The sequence below is a fragment of the Neodiprion pinetum genome, chromosome 4 (assembly GCF_021155775.2).
Source record: "Neodiprion pinetum isolate iyNeoPine1 chromosome 4, iyNeoPine1.2, whole genome shotgun sequence".
Lineage (NCBI taxonomy): Eukaryota > Metazoa > Arthropoda > Insecta > Hymenoptera > Diprionidae > Neodiprion > Neodiprion pinetum.
In genome coordinates this window covers 28170182-28189182 of record NC_060235.2, presented here as the reverse complement: position 1 = coordinate 28189182, position 19001 = coordinate 28170182, and the positions used below count along the sequence as shown (strand labels likewise).

Below are 19001 nucleotides of genomic sequence, written 5' to 3'. Positions count from 1 at the left end.
CCTAGCGCTATCGCTTATAATTCAAAAACTACGCGTCGGACGAGCTTCCGGAAAAAAAATTCTCGGTTGGATTTTAACTAGGTATCATGCTGGCTAGTCCGTGGGAGGCAATTTAGGGACACCCTGTATATTCAATTACTGATGGAATGTATTCCACACCGAAAAAAAAATGACATGCAAGAACTGACTGTAGCTTTATAAACTGTAGCTATTTACACCATGGCAGTTGAGAACATAGGAGACGCAGATACTTTTTTGGATATCATGTAAAACAAGTTGAATATACCTAGGAGGTCTGGGACAAATCGAATTTCAAGAACAACCACAAAGACCAGCATATGAATTTGATTTGCATGTAATCTAACAAGGCTCAGAAGTGAGAGTTATGGTTATAAGACTTGAACAATGTATTGAAGTTTGTTTGCTATATTGTTTACATTATTTTTATATCAAATTACAAAGTAAAAACATAGTGTGTTCTAATCTGAATGGATTAGTTTGGTGGTCAGTTCAGTATTCATAATAGCATATTTGTTATCAATCAGAAAATATGAAAATTAAATACCAAACAGTACAACTACAATGTTTAGCGGTTGTTTATTCGTTTTTTTTTTTTTTGTAACTTAGGGTACTGCAGAATAAACGCTACTAACACAGTAGGAAATTTGAATCTTACATTTTGAAATAAACTCAAGCATTATTCAATTCCTAGCGTGATTTTCATCATACGTTCCCATTATGATCTCAATATGTGGATCACAATGAGATTTGGATTTATGTATCGAAAAAGGTGAAAAACTTACAATATTAAAACAACCAAGTCATTTTACTGATATTATGCGGTCACTTTCCTATTTTTGCGATTGTCATTAGTTGTTGACGATTAATAAACCATGTAGAATTGGTTGTATTAAGTCCAGTTCGTATGAAGTGCTGCTTTCTATCACCCTTCTAATAATGAAGTTTGTTAACTAGTGCAACGTAGCGTTTTTTAATTGAGATTCTATTGCGTAAAAACCTACGAAAACCTCAGAGTATTGTGCCAGTACTCAGTAGTTTGGTACAGCCAACTGACACATCACAATAACATTACTGATGATTTGAATCTTGCATTAATGTATTGAGGCGAAATAACGTTGCGATTTTTTATTTTATTTCTGAATATATTTTACTTTGCATACATTTTACAGTCAGTCCCAAAAAATATAGAAAATTATAGTGCTAACTGCTAGGTATTTCGATGGGTTGGAACATTCAAGTATGCGCATGCGCCGCAGGTGACTGTCATATTGTTAAACCATAAACATCATTATGCATGGATCACGTGAGTCATGGGCGAAAGCGGCTGCAATAGTCGAGTACCCAGGGTAGCATTTCCTATAGCGTCCGGTCATGCATGACCGTGTTCGGCAGTACTTTACGGAACAACTATGGAAAAAATATAAATCGTTCGTTATTGCACGTCAGTCTGAGCGGATAGGGTGTAAATTGGCTCGGTTATATCAGAGAAATAGGTCTTTGGCGGCAGAGCGCACATGTGCAAGTCTTCCTACGACTTCGGAAACAGATAGTGCGTATGCCGTGTCTGCCCACTGATCTCTAATCATAGAGATCAGTGGGTCTGCTGCACTGATAGGTAGGGTCATGCATGCGCGCATGTGACGGTCAGAACACGAACTTGCGACAGAATGCTACACATGTTTATACCTTTGCAACCTACAGGAATTATACCACTGATTGTGAACTATGTTACAAGCCAGTAGATCATACCTCAAAACTACTGCCCTGAGGCAGTCGTAATTATTCATATTGGTGAATCTTTAAATATACAATGCACAGTGATTATATATGAATATTATCGTAAACGATAGTCAATTTTTTAGCATGATGTTGCGGCCAATTTCTAGTCTTGCATTGCCAGATACGGTTATTTCACAACTCAAGAATCATGGCTTTTGTTATGTGAATGACATTTTGGATGAATCAGGTACAATATGAGTACAAAAAATCATAGGGTATGCAATTATTCTTCCAATTCATTCTCACCATTCCAATCCACCATTATTGCAATTTGTTTCAGCCTCAGAAGCTACGTGTATCGACGCTATTCAAGAGGCTAGAATTTGTTGTAAAGTACCCAAGAGCTTCTCTGCTTTGGATATCTTGCAAGTGAGTGCCAAAATGAATGTTGTAGAATATTTTATTACTTGAGAAAAGTTCCAAGATTTTCTGTCTTACCTACATAATCATCTCAAATTGATATGTGTTGGTTTTATAGGAAGAATTGCTACGACCTAAGATAACAACATTGAGTCAAGCACTAGACAATATTTTAGATGGAGGATTTCAATGTAGAACTGTAACAGAACTGTGCGGAGCTCCTGGATCAGGAAAAACGCAAATTTGGTAGATATCCATGTTCATAAGCTTTTAAATAACCACACCGTCCAATGTGAGAAAAGACTTTGCAATAAGTATCATTCAATTCCAGTATGCAAATATCCATCAACGTTCAGTTGAGCGAATCGAAGAATGGACCGGGTGGTCAAACTTTGTATATAGATACAAGAAGCGGACTATGCATCGCAAGACTGAAAGGTAAAAATTGAATCAATGTATCTGGTTTAAATTCATTTATTGAATAGCAATGGACAAAATGCACCCATTCCGAGTAAGGTTTGGAATAATTTTTTGCATATGTTATTGGTAATTATTGTACTTGAATATCCTCAGTTGGATGATGAACATTTAACTGAGATAAACATTAACTTATCTCATTGTATTTAATATATTTCCAGTTATCTGTTTTTACAATTTCTATTGTATGTGATCAAACATCAACACTTTTATTTCATCAATTTTTCCCATTCTGTACAATTTGTAAAATATTTACTCACAACTCCATCACATAAACACATCTAGTCATGCTTCCAACTTCTGTGGGCGTAAAATTCTAGCTACATCAAAGTTGGTTTAGGTACATATCGTTGACAATAAATACTATATCAGAGGTTGCAGTAAAACTACTATTATGACAATGATTAGTATACGCATTGTGTAAAGTCTTGCGAATTGTAAATATTATTAAAAGTCGCTTGTTGAATGATTGTTGTAGTAAAGAAAAAAAATAAGAAAGCAGGTCAATTAAGTCTATTAGATATTGTATAATTAATTATGGCTTCAAATTATTTCAATCACACACAGTGTGATTCATAACTGCAGCCAATCCTTCAGAAGGTAAATGTAGCTAGACACTTAGCTATTTACCAAATTGCTTTGAAATTAATGGAAAAACGGCATTTCTTAATACTAGAATGTAAGAGTGCACTTTTTTGCACTCTGATTCTTTTCTCATACTGTCCTAGAAACGATTGTTTTACCCGGAATGGAGGCAAAAAAAGATGCGTCAAACATATTCTCGTTCTATGAGCCATTTTTTATCATGAAATTTTTTTTGGGCTATATGAGTTAGTTTGACATAAGAGTATTATCTACCTTATTGCGGATGGATATGATTTGTGAATCGTTTTGTAAATATTAGGTAAAAAACATTCTAATCTTCTCGTTCGAATTACCAAGGAGTGAAACAATATTTGTTCATAATTTATAACGGAATGTAAATCACTTTACTTGGTCAGGGAATGTTCTTTCAAATATCAGTCTTACATTTAGATATTATGCTTAATATAGTACACATCTATAAAAATTTTCAACTCCTGTCGTGTATAATTCCTAATTATACAATGGATTTTACAATTTTTCTAATAAGTTCGGATTATTAGTGGTCTTCTCTAGTGATTGAAGAAATGGCAACTCTAATCCTCTTTTTATAAGATGGTAGTTGAAGTACGTTAATAAACCACATTGGGCTTTTTGTTTAAAGAAAGACCTAAGATATTTTTGTAGATATCAGCATGAAGAAATTATCACTTCTTATTAATATTCCCCAAAAATTGGAAACTCTCTTGCAAATCTTGAGCTACTACTGCTTAGTTTTTGCTATTCAATTTATCTTTTAAGGAATGGTTGCTATAGATGAAAGTCTTATTTTTTCCAAAGTTTTGATGCACGTTCATCTTTAACTGCAAGACTATGAATTTTGAAGAGTTCAAAGTAGAATGATATAGCTTAGAGTGAATTTTGTGTACAATGATTTTGTGGTATGTTGAATTAGTTTTTGGACTGGTCTGTGGTATGTTGAATTAGTTTTTGGACTGGTCTGTGCAAGGTTGATACATTTTCTTTTTTGGGCGATACAAACGCTGTTTTGTACTGCAGGCTTAATCGCACAATACGATTAGTTCACGTTAAACATACCTGAATTTTTCATTTACTAGGTAAGACCTAAAAAGATAATGCCAATATTCTTATTGTGTTAATTTAAGGTCATTAAATATGCTTGCTGGACAGAGATCGTGATAGATAGTAATAAACTGATTCTGATAAAATACACCTTCAGTTTCGAAATCCCTGTGTGGCCTAAGACTTGAGAATGGATTTATTTCGCAGCAAAGATCAGTCACAGTATCCCCTAGAATAATCCTAAGTTTCTTGTGCTCCTCGATAGCTTCGCTTAATGTATAGGAAGTTAAAACCAGTGGACAATTTTGCTCAGCCAGAGTTTTAATACATGGTGTCCATGTGTCCTTCACTGAACCAAGTTCTAAGCATTCATGAATACCCATGTTGTAACCTATCAGAAAATCAGGTTTCTCATACCACTGACTAGTCACGTAATCCTGGTAGAGCATGTTTCTTAATTCTATGTGAACCCACATGCCCTTAGAAATACAATAATTGCAGACATTGGGCTTCACACTGCCCCACATTAATTCTGGGCCGATTAAAACGATCGTTAAAGTGGTCAATGAAGGAAGCCAATGTAGCAATATCTCCCAAATATCCAGCCCGTCAACTTCAACCATATTAGCCCCAATTACATGTATATTTATGGCTGATTCTATTTTAAATCTCAGTCTCTCAATTGCATATAGAACCGTTAATGGTCTGGTGAGATACTCCGAATTGTATAATAATTGGCATTCAGATGACATTGGTAGGGATTTGTTTTCATTTACGTAAAGAAGTATAAAATCTTTTATCGATCTTGGAAGGTATGCCATTTCTTTATGGAACGGAACGACGTGCCTAGGCGATTTTCGTTCAAATAGAGTCCCAGCAATATCTAGGTCGAAACAGAGTCTCAGTGCTTTACATTGACTGGTATGTCTGATTTGGTCTGTTTTATGAAGCGGACAAAAATTAGCACTTGGACAAAATTTGCAGTCCTTTAATGCCGCAGACTGACCATCGTGGCACGTACTGCATACTCGGGGAAATTTAAACATCTCTTCTTCATAGTGTTCCAAACGTCTTCCTAATTTTAACTGGACGAGTAGCATCAAGTTGCTCTTTTTCTTTGCCCATAACTTTGTGCACGGATTTTGACATTTCCCAAATATACACGTACTATTGGTTTGATCCAGCATGTCTGACAACACTTTGCACAGGTCCTTATGCTGTGGCCAGTGTTGTTTTTGGTGAACCTTTCCACAATACGATATCATTCTACAACTACTACAACGTTTCAAAGGCAGTTCTTTGCCGAAAGTTTTACAAACGTGGCACACGTTCGCGTAGTAATACAAATTGTGCAAATTGTCACTCATCTTTTTAGTTTTCTCGTTCTGTTTTTCAAATTTTCTTTATCGAATCGTCTCCAGAAGTTCGTTTTTGTTTAGCACATTTTTTTGCCCCGCTAACTCTGGTATACCGGAATTCATCTACGCACATATAAACTTTACGTGAAAACGCGCGCAAATATACCGCCGCGTAGATTTCCTGAAATGGTAGAATTCTGCGTTCGGATCGCCATATTTATGTCGAATTTTTGTGCATTTTTGTTTATCCCTGTTCTAGGGACCCGAGGTATCAGAGAGGTAGTGGCTTAGGTTTGGTTGGGACGGTTTTCTTATCTCTGTCACACGAGGGTAGGCTGGCGATAGAGCGTCTCGCTGTCGTAACTGAATTGAAGAGAGAAATGAAAATGGTCAAGTTGACGCTGGGCGCGGATTGTGTATTATGTCATTTATCATCACTTGTTGAGAAACAAATGAAAATAATGTCACAGGTTCCAATAATGCTTATTGAGACATGTGACTTCTGTCGGTTTTGTACCAGAAGCTGAAAAAATTCTTACAATTGTGGAACGAGGGGGACTGCCGACGAACAAAGCTACCATAACCTAGAAACTTTGACACTGGTAGTGAAAAGACGTGTTGAAAAAATAGATATATAATTTAAACGCTCCACAATACAGTAAATTATTCAATATGGGAATTCGAGGGCTGACAACCTATATCGCGAGGCATTCAGAGCAGTACTTGGAGCCGTTCGAATTGTATGACACATATTTGGTCATAGATGGTAACAGCATAGCGTGCCAACTCTACAATTGGCATGCCCGTTGCAACTGTGCCTTTGGAGGTGACTATGACAGGTATGCAGAACACGTTAGGGAGTTTTTTGATAATTTGACTAGATGCAAAATTACTCCACTTGTTTTAATTGACGGTGGATACGAAAATAAGAAAATTAAAACTACATACTCTCGTCTACGATCTAAAATTAAAATGGCGTCATACTTCACACATACACAAAGTTTGAAATTTTTTCCCATATTGATGAAGGAAGTCTTCAGGGATGTAATGGATGAGAAGCGTGTCAAGTACGCTCAGTGTGCCTTTGAAGCTGATGATGAAATTGCTGCTGTTGCTAGGGTTCTAGGCTGCCCAGTGCTCAGTTATGACTCTGATTTTTTTGTTTACGGAGTATTGTATATACCGTACAATACACTGGACGCGGGTTACGTTAAAGGTCGAAAGACAAATGGATATGTTAAGAGGTGTAAAATTTATCGAGTAGAAAAGTTCTTAAATAGTTTTGGAGGCTTGGACAGATCTTTGCTGCCTTTGATCGCCACGCTACTAGGCAATGACTACATTAAACGAGGCGTTTTCAAGCAATTTTTTCAGAATTTGAAATTGTCTAAACTAACTAAAAAAAATAGCAACGAACAACAGCGGCGAATTGCAGCGTTACTCAATTGGCTACAGCCATATACCTTGAACAGCGCTGTAAGAGCAGTGCTTAGTAGGATACAAAAAGAACATCGGCGTCGAATTATGAGTGAAATGGAAGCAGTCATCGCTGGTTATACAAGTTCTTCTCCCCGTATGCTTGCACCACTTGGATTTTCCAAAGAATATGTAACTGAAGTAGAAACAAGCAGAGTAAACAGTCCTTTCAAATTTCAAGAGGATTTCAATAGCTTGGAAGTTGTAGAAGATTCAATAAATCTGGAAGAGCCTTTAAAAAGTGATTACAATTATGAAGATGATCAGGAGCATGATGACAGTAACAATGAAAATGATAATGACAACGAAGATGACAATGATGAGGATGATGAAGATATCAGTGATTATGATGAAGTAGATTTATCTACTGAAAATTTCTTAAGTAGCGCCGCTCCACCTTGGTTTATTGCTGAGTACAGCAGAGGACAATATCCCCCTTATTTTATTGATATGATGTATCGCCAGTTGTTGTTTTGCCCACCACAAATTGAAGATTATTTTTATCCAGCTTCACATCTGGGAAGTTTGAAGATTATTAGCGTTATCTTTGAACTCTTGACATCGAACAGAAAAGATGTGAAAAAGAATTTAGAGTACGTTATAAGAGATGACAATAATCGAGCAACTCGCTATCAACTACAGTCCTGCAGAGAAATCTTTTCTTTCAATTATCCACCATTGAAGGATCTCAATACACTTCCTCTTGTCATCAGAGAAGGCATATTAACTTGCACCTTGGAAACTCCAAAAGAATTCAATACAGATCTCGTATTGCCTGAGTGGAGATTATATTTGGCCACCATCATTTATTGGAGCCAACAAGGACATGAACCTTTGGTAACTAGCTGCCACATTTATGCATTGCTGTGTTCAATGTTGTTTGGCATCATAGATCAAAACTTGGGATTTTGTCGCTCAGCACATAAGCTGAAGGCTAAATATAATGATGTAATTAAAACAAATGCTGAAAATAGAAAATCTCTGGTAGACAAGGTATTGTTTCCAAAAAATACAAATTCCACCCTCGCTGGGAAATATGTCACACCAGAGGACTGTTTTTCAGCAGCAAATTTTTTTATCCCTTATTTTAATCTTCACCCTAAGATGTCGTCCAGCCCAAAAGCATTTAATGTTACCGTTGTTCATTCATTTTCACAGTTTCAGAGTTGTTTGAGGTATAGTATGCATCTCAATGCTTTGCTTGGGTATCCATATATGCAGCCAAAGGTTGCGGAAGTTTATAACGGTACATTGCTGTATAATTTGTATCACAACTTTAAGAAGCGCAATAGCATCGAAGCTTACATAAATGTTGTGCTTAAAGATTCTCCAAGTCTTTTACAAATTTTCAATACTCTTACTAATGCCATTAAACAACCTCTAGCCACAGTATTTGAGCATAATGTAAACCAGAAGAGAAGGCGTAAAAATAAAAATAAATCGACAAAAGTTGATGACGAGGAGTACATGAGCTGTGCCAGTGGAGATGAAATTTTAGAGAATAATCATCCCTTTATAGATCCAAACAATCCGTTTTGTGTTCTCAATGCAATGGAGTAGTCGAATATCGCTCTCATCAATACAAAATTTGTACAATAGTGTACATTTGTTAATGGATCGACCTGTACAAAAGTGCACCTTTTTTATAATGATTGAAATAGTATCTTAAGGATATATGTATTTTACTATATCAATTTTATATATAGTCACCATATAAATAGAGTAAGAATAAGGGTTGCAAAGAGAGTAAACTTATATGTTGTTACAGATGTAAATAATATTCTATCAGAGTAACAAATTTAACCTGGTTGTTATATTTTTTTCAACAAATGATCCTTTACTTCTTTTACTTTTCTTTTCGATATCTTCTGCTTCATATAGGTATCTTTCATCTTGAAGTATATATAGTATATATATATATATATACTTCATGTAACTTCTCGTGTTTATTGACACAAATCCTTATTTAGTTTGTGTATATTTAATTTCACATGTCTATTAGCTTCAAGGTAATGATTTATTATGAAGCAATTGTAGCAAGAATGTCTAGCTTCCAAGCAGTTTTGTGAATCCAAAAAATAGTACAGTAGGACCTTGTTTATCCGATCTGTGATTAACTGAGGTTCGGCTTCATCCGAAATGCTCATCTCATCTGAGCACTCTGTATTAACCGAAATGTACAATCGGATAATACGGAGAAGCTCAGATCAAACAAAATCATCCGCTATGTCTACGTTTCAAATAGTCTTGTATCGTTACATTGTTTGAGCACTCATAAACTTGTAAAAGTTCCTAGTGATTTATTACATTGCAAGCTGTAAACGCGACAGTTCCGTTTCTGGAGTCAAAGGGAATATATCGCGATGGCTTGAGCTATATGTTTTCCCTATTATCCGAGATTTCACTTGTCTGAGGTTCGCTCTCCCCATATTACCTTGAATAAACGAGGTTCTATTGTAGTAAGTTTTGCTCAAAATAAATTTAAATCCGCAAATTAATTCCGCAGAGATGGCAACAGCTTGTCGCGTCTGTTTTGGAGGCCAGAACTTTGACATTGACAGAATTTTGGAGCATATAATTGTTACTCGGCCGCAATCGATTGATGAATTATCCACTGTTTTGGAAAACTTCAATGAACTAGATAAAAATTGTCAGGTTAGACAGGAACAATTATTACAAAGTTACAAATGAAATTGAACTGCAGAAATTCAGCAGTATTTGAATTACTGTTACAGTCTCAATTTAGTTTCACTGTTTCTTTCACAATCTATTTTACTGTTTTTAAGATATGTTAAACTCACGTTTGACTTATGTAATAACAAATGCGTTAAAATATTTAAGTAATGAATGTTATCGATTTCATCAGATACGTCTGATAATAGTGGACAGTCTGTCATTCCGTCGCTATAGTATTGAGGACACTTTACAACGCACACAAAAATGCTTCAGGATATTGGACAAGTTGAACAAGCTGGCAACGAGATTTAATTTGGCTGTAAGTATGAACTGATATCGGGTTACCATGGATTGAAGGTCAACCATGACAATAAAAAATTCTAACATTAGGATAATATGAGGAAACGCTGTGACTTTTCTGAAATGATCAACATGGATTTTTAATTGGAAATGTATCTGATGACATTTTTTTGTTGTTTTTTAAGGTTGTTATCACAAATGAATTAGTTAATTCTTTCAATGGCAATGATGATTTAGTTCCAGCCGGTGGACTGCTTTGTGCTCAAAGAGTTCATAAAAGATTTATGCTTACACGTCTAGATGATAATAAATTTGCAGCTCGTGCTATGAAGACTCCTACAATGCCGGAAGTTTCCTCGAAATTTCAGGTATGGTGGATAAGTTGATATACGTATGAGCACACATAGATTGTTTGTAATACTAAGATAGCATCTTTTGTTTCCTCAGGTAACAGCAGGTGGTATTAGAGATATTATGTAGAGCAATGGTATACTATCCAACAATTAGTAACACAATGTTTTTTATTTGATGCAGTTCATAGTGAATATTAATTTTTCGTACATAATTTCATTTTTATATGAAGCCATAATTTTTCAAAATAAATATTGTAAACCACATACATTCATAATCAGCCTTTTACTCTATATTTCAATCTTTAATTGCCAGTGCCACCGACTAATGCAACCAATGTGTCTCTATAATCGCCTGAACAGTCATCCTGTAAGAATAAAACAGAAGAGTCAATTTATCTATAGTAGAACTGTGACTTCAAAATGCATTTTTTTTTTCTCAGTTATGGTTATTAGTTCAAATGGAGTCTCTCGAATGATTAAAATTTGTTCACTCAATCAACTTAAAATCAATCGAGATTCGGTAGTTTTCTTGAATGTGAATTTTGGTTATAATTTGTATGTGAATAAGTCGTTCAATTGCAAATTCAAATAGATGTCTGATCAAACCGGACGCAAAATTTATTTGCTTAACTTCCTTCACTTTCTAGAAGAACCAACTGTGATGGCATACGGGTTTATCGTAGTGATAGAGTTTAACATAATATTGGATGTAAATAGGTATAATACTAAATCACAAGAATATAACAAAACGTTGTATACTCAAACTTCATTTATTTAGTTCTATAGATTGTACATTGACAGTGAAATGCTCTCGAAATAAATTTTTTTTAAGGAAGTAATGTCAAAAGCAATGAAAGCAAAAATAATTTCACATTTGCAAAATATAATATCCATATAAAATATTGTAAATAGCTCTCAAAAACACAGTAAATAGGTACATAACTTATTTTTATATTAATGTGTATGTGTGTGGGAAAAATTTATCTACATTTGCCTGGAATTATATTTCAGTAAGAAGTTTGTGCGTCAGAAAAAAATTGTATAAACCTAACATACATATTTTTCATTAGCTTCTGGAATATTAAATGCACATATTGTCTACAAGGCAATGAATAGTTATACATCAGAAGGCAACAAATTTCACAAAGGAATGTTTTCAGGGTACTTGAATCTATGATACTGATATATAAATGATACATATTAAGTTATATTTAGAATATGACAAGTACTTGAAAACTTATTGCCAAAGTTAATGCATATTTCTTATAATTCGTATGGAATGATACTTTATTTAATTGTTCGTTATAAATTTAATTATATTCTATATAACAACAGAAGATTGCTGCTCTGATCATACAACCTTCACTTCACATTAATAGCATCTATATTGGAAAAGAGAGATATATGTATATTGTGACATACATGTATAGAGATTCGATACAAGCGTAAATAATGTCTTGAAACTTAACGTCTATAAAGAGATGAAAAAGATATAGAATAGAGAATACAATTACACATTAATAATTCGTGCACGTGTAAATAATAATTCTAGAGATAAATCTTATAAGTTTTTAAAATAGGAAAGAAAATTCTGTTCCTTCCTGAAATTTGCATATCCAAGGCCGATTAGCTTAGATTTATTAGCAATTGCGGTAGGTTAAAGATGTTTACCACATACCTGGAAATAAAGACTCTAATCTCTATAATATTTTACTTTTTATAAATCTTCAATACTATCTTACGACACTTATGCAACATCAAAGCAGCACGCTTCTTATTTTTGTTTTTATAAATATTGGCGTGATGAAATGTACATTCAAAGTGATTTACAATTTCGAAAACTGTAAATTGCGTAAAAAATATTTTATTCTGGAAACTACTGAGCTTTGCTTGACCAGCCAGTTTGAGAGATTAGCTTCAACTTGGCAGTTAACCTTACATGTGTCTATAACACTGGGTGGAATTCAATGTTATTATCAAAGCGGCAGATTTTGACTGGTTCAAGTCGAATGATAGTGAACATATTAAAAGCTAGGCAACGTTTTCAATTTTCATCACATTTATGTGGAAACTAGAGAGAGCAGAGCCTTCTTGTAATCGCCGGACGTATCTCCCTGTAACAAAGAAACAATCGCCTTACTCAATTAATTATGTTAACAAATAGTCATGAAGTGTAATTTCATTTCAGAAATAACAGTTTTTCGAACTTACTGACACAAAAGGAATATTACGTGAAACTTGTATCTTCTGGAGAGAATACACTACCACTGATGTCATTTATTATTTTGTTTACCCGCAATATTGAGTTTCCAGAATACATTCCATGAAAGTTTGTCCAGTATTTTGTTGCATTATCAGTAAATATTTTGAAATTTAAGAACCGAAAAATTATATTCAATACATGTTGCGGACGAGTACAAGATTGTGCTGCACATTTGATAGCTACTAAAGTTTAGATATTTTCACACAAACCAATAATGAGTAGGTAGACGCGAAAATCTAAATATCGCGATCTGCTTAACAAATTGGAAACCAAAATGATTAACGAGTATCAATAGTTTACTTCATTGAGTGATTTTTTTTATTTCACTGTTCAATGCTGATAGCACGTGTTTTATTATTCAGTTAGTGTATTGAAATGAAATTGTAATATGCCATGCATCTTAAATTCTGATGATCCTAACTGAGTATTTCCCGTTTGATAGGCAGTCAGAATTTAACACACCAAGCGTGCGCGTGTATGGAGGATGATGAGAATATTCGTATAACAAAAGCTACTATTTCTAGTGAGGTAGAAATGAGTAGTTAGTACCCAGTGTATGTGTTGACAATAAATGTAAGTCTGCGTTGCAACATTTAATGACTCCAGATTTCATTTTTCTGGAGACAGGAAGTGAATAACTCTCTTATTGTGTAATATTGGAGTGTAGCGTGAATAAGTTGTTACGAAATGTCTTATCATTCTGTGAATTTTTTTAAATACTTTATACGTAAATTTTCAAAATAGAAATAATCTATAGACTAATTTTCACGATCTAATTTTCGGGGTTTCTTAACAAAGACTTCTCAACTCCTGTTACGATTTCGAACGGATGTAAGTATAGCATAAACTTAAATTTTTTTTGCGGTTTCCTGAAATTATTCATCAATTGATAACCTAATCAATTTCAACAAATCACAAAACCGACTATCGGTGATAAACTCCCTCTTCCTGACGTGATTATCTTTTCACTAATCAGGAACACGACTTATTCAAATACAACTGTTACATTACGATTACGATTTCGAGTTGCTGAAAATGCAGGCAATTATGATTGGTATTGGCTTTGTACATGTGCAATAGATGTTAGTAACTTGAAGTAACTATAAGGCGAATGTGCTAGTTTTTAGCCAGTTTAAAAATGGGGCCCAGTGGTCAACCACAGTCATTTGAACATGAAAATTGATTATTTGTTTACTCATTACAAAAGTAATTGCGTTATGAAACTATAAACATAAACTAACAAAACAGCATATGTGATTATGTGGAAAAATGTAGGGTTCAGAACATTGCTTAATAAAAGTGATAGAATTTTATAAAGTGTGAAATTTTATAGTCACACAAGTGAACGCTAACTTCTAATGATAGGTGAGATAAAAATAAGAGTACAAAGAACAAAAGTGGCCAACCACTAGCTTATTTCATCTTACATGATTTGATCTTTTAGTTTTTGATGCTCCAAATTATGTTACATACAATCATGCAGTAACTGGAAAAGAGATTTTGTGTAGAAATGATTCATTAATACCACAGATGCAACATCAATAATGAATTGTAAATCATAGCACTTACGGCAATCCAACTTTCAAGTGATTTTCCATAACGGTCCTCAAATGCTTTCTTAATATCTCCAAGATCAATTTCACTGCGTGAAACGATTATACGGATCAGAGTGCGATCCTTAGTTCCAATTCCATGCATACTGGCATACAGGCGTTCGGCGAAGAACCCCACCTTTGACTTGACACACTTTACTGTAAAAGGAACAGACTAATTATTGAATACAAGCATTCATCTGCTTTGCGAGTACCAATGTAACAGTTACTAATTTCTATAGACGTTTTACTGGAGTATTTCAAACAATAATTTGCCAAATGAATGCTGAGAAGGTTAAATATTACAAGTATACAAATGATTATGTCTGTATGGATTGAATTATCCATAACAATAGGAAACTACTAACCAATGCCCAGAAGTCCTTTTTCAATACTGCCAGAGAATTCCTTCTTAATAGAAACTTCAATATCATGACCAGACAATTTTTCATACTCAAGGAAAGTTTGTCGCAGTTGTTGGTAGCTGCGAGAAATCAAGATAGCATTGAATTGTGATTCATCAGTGCCCCATTGTTTTTCACCTGCAATAGAATATGTGGAAAATCACATTTGCTGGTTTAATGCGAACTGTGCACTAATAATGTTGCGTTGAAGTGGCTATAATTATGTTTAGTGCACACAAATATGTGAACCCTAGACATACCAGCTTCATAAAGAGCATTGGCATCAGCTTGGGCTTGTCTCACATCGACTTCCTGGTTTTCATCTCGATTGGCTTGGCATAAAGAAACCAGCAATCTTTTGAAATGTCCTGAGGTATCACCCTTCAAGTCGCTTTCCAAAGTATGGCCGTATACTGGAAGGAATAATGAGAAAAATCTTTTGAAACGAAATAATATTGACAAATTTGAAAATCGTTTTAACCAACGTGAGTATTTTGCATTGTAAAATTTTACCTGAATGACTGCAAGATATTTTAACAAGAAACCTGCAGAATAACAATATTTTCTTGCTTTAAAAAGCTGAGTACACACAATGAAATTCTAATTTTAACCACACAGTAGTGAAGATGACATCATAGGTTGAAATACTAAAGGTGATATTTGAGAAGTAGTGCAAGGATTGCTTAGTGATGAGTTAATTCATTAAAAATGTGCCGGCTGCTAACAATCAAGAGAATGGAAAATGGTGAATTTAAAAAACATTGATTGATTGTTTTATCACCTTATATCATATAGTACTTTTATTCTATATAGTACAGAGGTATAATAATAACTTTTATATTCTAGATGCATGTTTTACCAAGCACATATGATCTGAGGACTCAGCAATTTCAATCAATCAAGTCAAATTTATGTATCTAAATGTGGTGTTCAGTAATAATCGTTGCACGTATTACATATTTGATTACTTCATAGCTTTAAGAATGCTATGATTGTAGTATCAAAATATCAAGTATTCCAAACTAAATTTTCTAGTTTTTGAATGTCGTAGCAATTAATTTTTATCACCTGTAGTTCAACACGCTCTATATCCATCATTTTCATCTATACGTCTTCACAAGCCAAAACAAGTATACATATACTTGTTTGCTTTACTTAAAGTAATCAGAACTTGGTGAATTTATTTCAGTGTAATAAATATCTGCGATGTGACCAGACAAGATAAAACATGATCAGCAGCTAAATTTTTGCAAATTTTTCTTTCACGTAGTTAAATATTCATCATTTAATGATATTTGCAAACAATCATTAGTATCAACTTACGAGTTTCGAAAATCGGCCTTAATTTAAGGACAATATCTCACATTCAATCCTAATTAAAAATACATTAACTGGCTATAATTCTTTCATCTACATGCATCCGGTGCTAATGTTGACACAAACTCCTGAATAACCTTGCTAATGTACAGAAAATACCCAACCAACTAACACACAAACTAACTATACATGTAACCCTGAATACGTTGAAAAGTGAGTGGGTATGTCGTAAAAAGTAATGACATCATACCACAGGTTTGTATCAGATATATATATAGCGTAACAGTCACTTTGAACGCTTGTTATAATATTTTCACACATAACACAGTAATTAGCTTTGAATATCTAGTGTATTTTTTATTATAATTATCGAATGATAGTCTAGCGGGAGAAAGGTTGTCATAAAATGGCTTCAACAAAATTCCCAGTGAATATGTCTGTTTTCCTTCTATTTATATTGCCAAATTTCAAGTAATAATCAAGTTCAGGTTCCTCATAGTGTTTAAAATGGCAGAGAAAAGTCATTGGTGAGACATATAAAATGATTTGATTGAGGGATATGAAGAAATTGAATATAATTAAAAGTATAAATGAAGCTGGAAGACTTACAATTTTCATAGAAGGCAGCAATGGTTCTGATTCCATAGTTGCTCAGCGTGCACAGGATCTCTATGATCGCTTCCTCATCGGTACCAAGTCCAGCAACAGCGTCATGAAGTTCTTTGGCATAGTAATGGGGAAGTGGGGTCATAAGAGCGACGATGACGTCCTCGAGCTTCCCGGTGAGTTCACCCTTCAAATCACTGACCAAATCCTTTCCGTATTGAGTTTTAAAAGCCTCTGCAATTTCTAGACGCTGAACTATTCCTCTCTTAGTCAGCACATCGATGATTGCTTTTTCATCAGTACCAAAACCCTTCATTGCCTTTCGCAGAATTGCTGCATCTGCAACGGGATCGAAGGGTTCTGCTGGGTACACCGTAGGTGTACACTGAAATATCACGACGAAGTTATCAACTGTAGTTGTTTTTGTGACAGATCATAACACAGCAGTTATAAAGTAATCGAGCTGCGACGAGTGGCTATCAGATTAATATTCCTTATTAACTCCAAATACTTTGCTCCGTCTAAGAGATTGATGTGATAAGATTGAGAAAATATTTAAGAAAATAGTGACGGAGAAGTGGGTATGCAGTGTCAAGTGATCTTAGTAATTTTGTTTAGAAGATTCTGGTAATATTCTGATATTTTAGTTGTGTCCTCAAAATTTCTTTGATTTCTCTTGATGCTATATCCAGTTGACTTTGAAAATAGGAAAAGGAAAATTATTTGAGAAAGAAATGTAGAATAAAATTATCCTTCGTATAATATATGTTTAGTAAAAGTTCTGGAACTTTCTGTGTCAGTTTTACTAGCTGCTGGGATGAACGTATGTATTACATAGAAACTGTAGGTGTCATAAAACAAGTCAATGCTCAAGGTACACGCGATTTGTATTGACGCGTGAAATAATTATAAATCAAGATACCGCAATTATGTCATGGTATTGTGGTGCTAGGTACTACAGTGTAAAGAGTAAGTACAAGATCGAAAGTGGGTCAGGCTCGTGCAGAAACGCCCATGGAAATCATTTGAAATGTGGAATATAAAGATGTCAGATAAATACCTTGAAAGGATAGTATTGTTGCTGAGACATTTTGTTGCTTTTATCTCGAACTTGTGCAAGCTGAAACACAATACGTAATAGTATTTATAATAACGCCGGTTCGTGAGTCATCAATTCATGGTAATGTACGTCAGTCCGATGACGCATTTGTGACACCTTGAAAAGGACATAGGAGATAAAATCTGAAGAAATAAATCGGAGGAAGAAAATTCCATAAATCACGCGTTGAGTTAAAATATAACAAATAACAACGTCTGTACTTTAGCGTATATAATTTTCAAATTTCACGCCAATGATTAGCCGCGATCGCATAAATTTCGAGGTAGTAAATTCGATAATAATAATAATAATTGATCTTACGCTTGAGAAACAAACGTTACCTTCCGTTCCAACGGCGAATGCGCTACTCCACAGATTCACTCCAAACCAACTAGGAGTCGGTAGTCACACCCACTTCCACGTATGCCTGCCTTTTCTCGACCATCGCCGACCCGCGCTTTTAAGAGCTTCGATATACCGGGTGTCGGATTCGCTCACGGACATTCATTCCACGTTCGAAACTATAAATATTTAGAAGCACAGCTCCGACATTCGTTTAAGTACTAGATGCGCCAAATTACCCATAAAAGTTCAATATTTGCAGGACCTTGTTCGATGTTGATTTAGGATGAACTTGTCATGACTTGGACCCACAGACCGCTTATATGGCTATTTGCGGTTATCAAATGCGAATCTGCGCTCGAAATAGTTGCTCTCCGTAGTTATGGCGTACTTGGAGTAAAATTTCTTTCAAATGAAAGATCAAAGATTGTAAAATTTGGTTCAATCGCTCTTTTCGTTTGAAATTTTCGCACTACGAAATAATAAATTCGCAGTTACGAGACGGTGAGGTGTACAGTTCATAATATCATGTACGCCGTTTTGTGGTGAACAAGGTTGAAAAATTTTCTGCAAAAAGTGAGTTGAAGCTGTTAAGCATAAATGGGTGTGATTTAGATGAGTATCGAAGCAAAACATAGTTCTGAAAACTCCACAATCCTCGTGGTACATTTCAGCGTCGTATTCAACATGGCGGCTTGCAAAGCTAGCGTTGAATCGTTGAGAAACTGCAGGATGACGCAATTATTTAATGCATTACCCGAATATTCAGTTTAACAAAGATTCATATGCCCATAAGAGACTCATGTTTACCTCACAGAGGTACGTGTGTGTGTCTAAATATTTTTGTAGTTGTGAAAAGCGATGAAAATGTTCACCGGTGTAGCCAATGGAGTCGGATTTCGGTACACCAGGT

At 34.7% G+C, this 19001-nt stretch overlaps 4 protein-coding genes across 12 annotated transcripts; 2 read left to right on the top strand and 2 right to left on the bottom strand.

Moving 5' to 3' along the window:
• Positions 1 to 1349: 1349 nt before the first annotated feature.
• On the top strand, positions 1350 to 11486 carry LOC124217446 (uncharacterized). 5 transcript variants are annotated; one of them, XM_046623032.2, is made up of 9 exons: positions 1350 to 1812; positions 1884 to 1987; positions 2063 to 2169; positions 2279 to 2406; positions 2492 to 2598; positions 9643 to 9791; positions 10003 to 10131; positions 10298 to 10480; positions 10560 to 11486. In XM_046623032.2, exons 2-9 carry the CDS (start codon positions 1885 to 1887, stop codon positions 10590 to 10592), a joined length of 939 nt encoding a protein of 312 aa, XP_046478988.1. In that variant the 5' UTR covers positions 1350 to 1812; position 1884; the 3' UTR covers positions 10593 to 11486. The 5 variants fall into 5 exon arrangements, with proteins under 5 accessions (XP_046478988.1, XP_046478986.1, XP_046478990.1 ...); XM_046623034.2 differs by having other exon boundaries at positions 1351 to 1636; positions 2081 to 2169; XM_046623033.2 differs by having other exon boundaries at positions 1351 to 1812; positions 2081 to 2169.
• On the bottom strand, positions 3344 to 6030 carry LOC124217441 (putative protein MSS51 homolog, mitochondrial). Its single transcript, XM_046623012.2, has one exon. It carries the CDS (start codon positions 5667 to 5669, stop codon positions 4368 to 4370), a length of 1302 nt encoding a protein of 433 aa, XP_046478968.1. The 5' UTR covers positions 5670 to 6030; the 3' UTR covers positions 3344 to 4367.
• On the top strand, positions 6270 to 9636 carry ast (protein asteroid). Of its 2 annotated transcripts, XM_046623008.1 has the most exons (2): positions 6362 to 6499; positions 6690 to 9636. In XM_046623008.1, the coding sequence occupies exon 2, from the start codon at positions 6708 to 6710 to the stop codon at positions 8694 to 8696; it is 1989 nt and encodes a 662-aa protein (XP_046478964.1). In that variant the 5' UTR covers positions 6362 to 6499; positions 6690 to 6707; the 3' UTR covers positions 8697 to 9636. The 2 variants fall into 2 exon arrangements, with proteins under 2 accessions (XP_046478963.1, XP_046478964.1); XM_046623007.2 differs by having other exon boundaries at positions 6270 to 8916.
• LOC124217444 (annexin B9) lies at positions 10616 to 18212 on the bottom strand. Of its 4 annotated transcripts, none has more exons than XM_046623027.2 (7): positions 18088 to 18211; positions 17708 to 17767; positions 16651 to 17032; positions 14985 to 15137; positions 14689 to 14862; positions 14298 to 14479; positions 10616 to 10830 (listed from the first exon to the last, which is right to left on the bottom strand). In XM_046623027.2, exons 2-7 carry the CDS (start codon positions 17735 to 17737, stop codon positions 10768 to 10770), a joined length of 984 nt encoding a protein of 327 aa, XP_046478983.1. In that variant the 5' UTR covers positions 17738 to 17767; positions 18088 to 18211; the 3' UTR covers positions 10616 to 10767. The 4 variants fall into 4 exon arrangements, with proteins under 4 accessions (XP_046478983.1, XP_046478984.1, XP_046478985.1 ...); XM_046623028.2 differs by having other exon boundaries at positions 18068 to 18098; XM_046623029.2 differs by lacking the exon at positions 10616 to 10830 and adding an exon at positions 12343 to 12579 and having other exon boundaries at positions 18088 to 18212.
• Between the last annotated feature and the right edge of the window lie 789 nt (positions 18213 to 19001).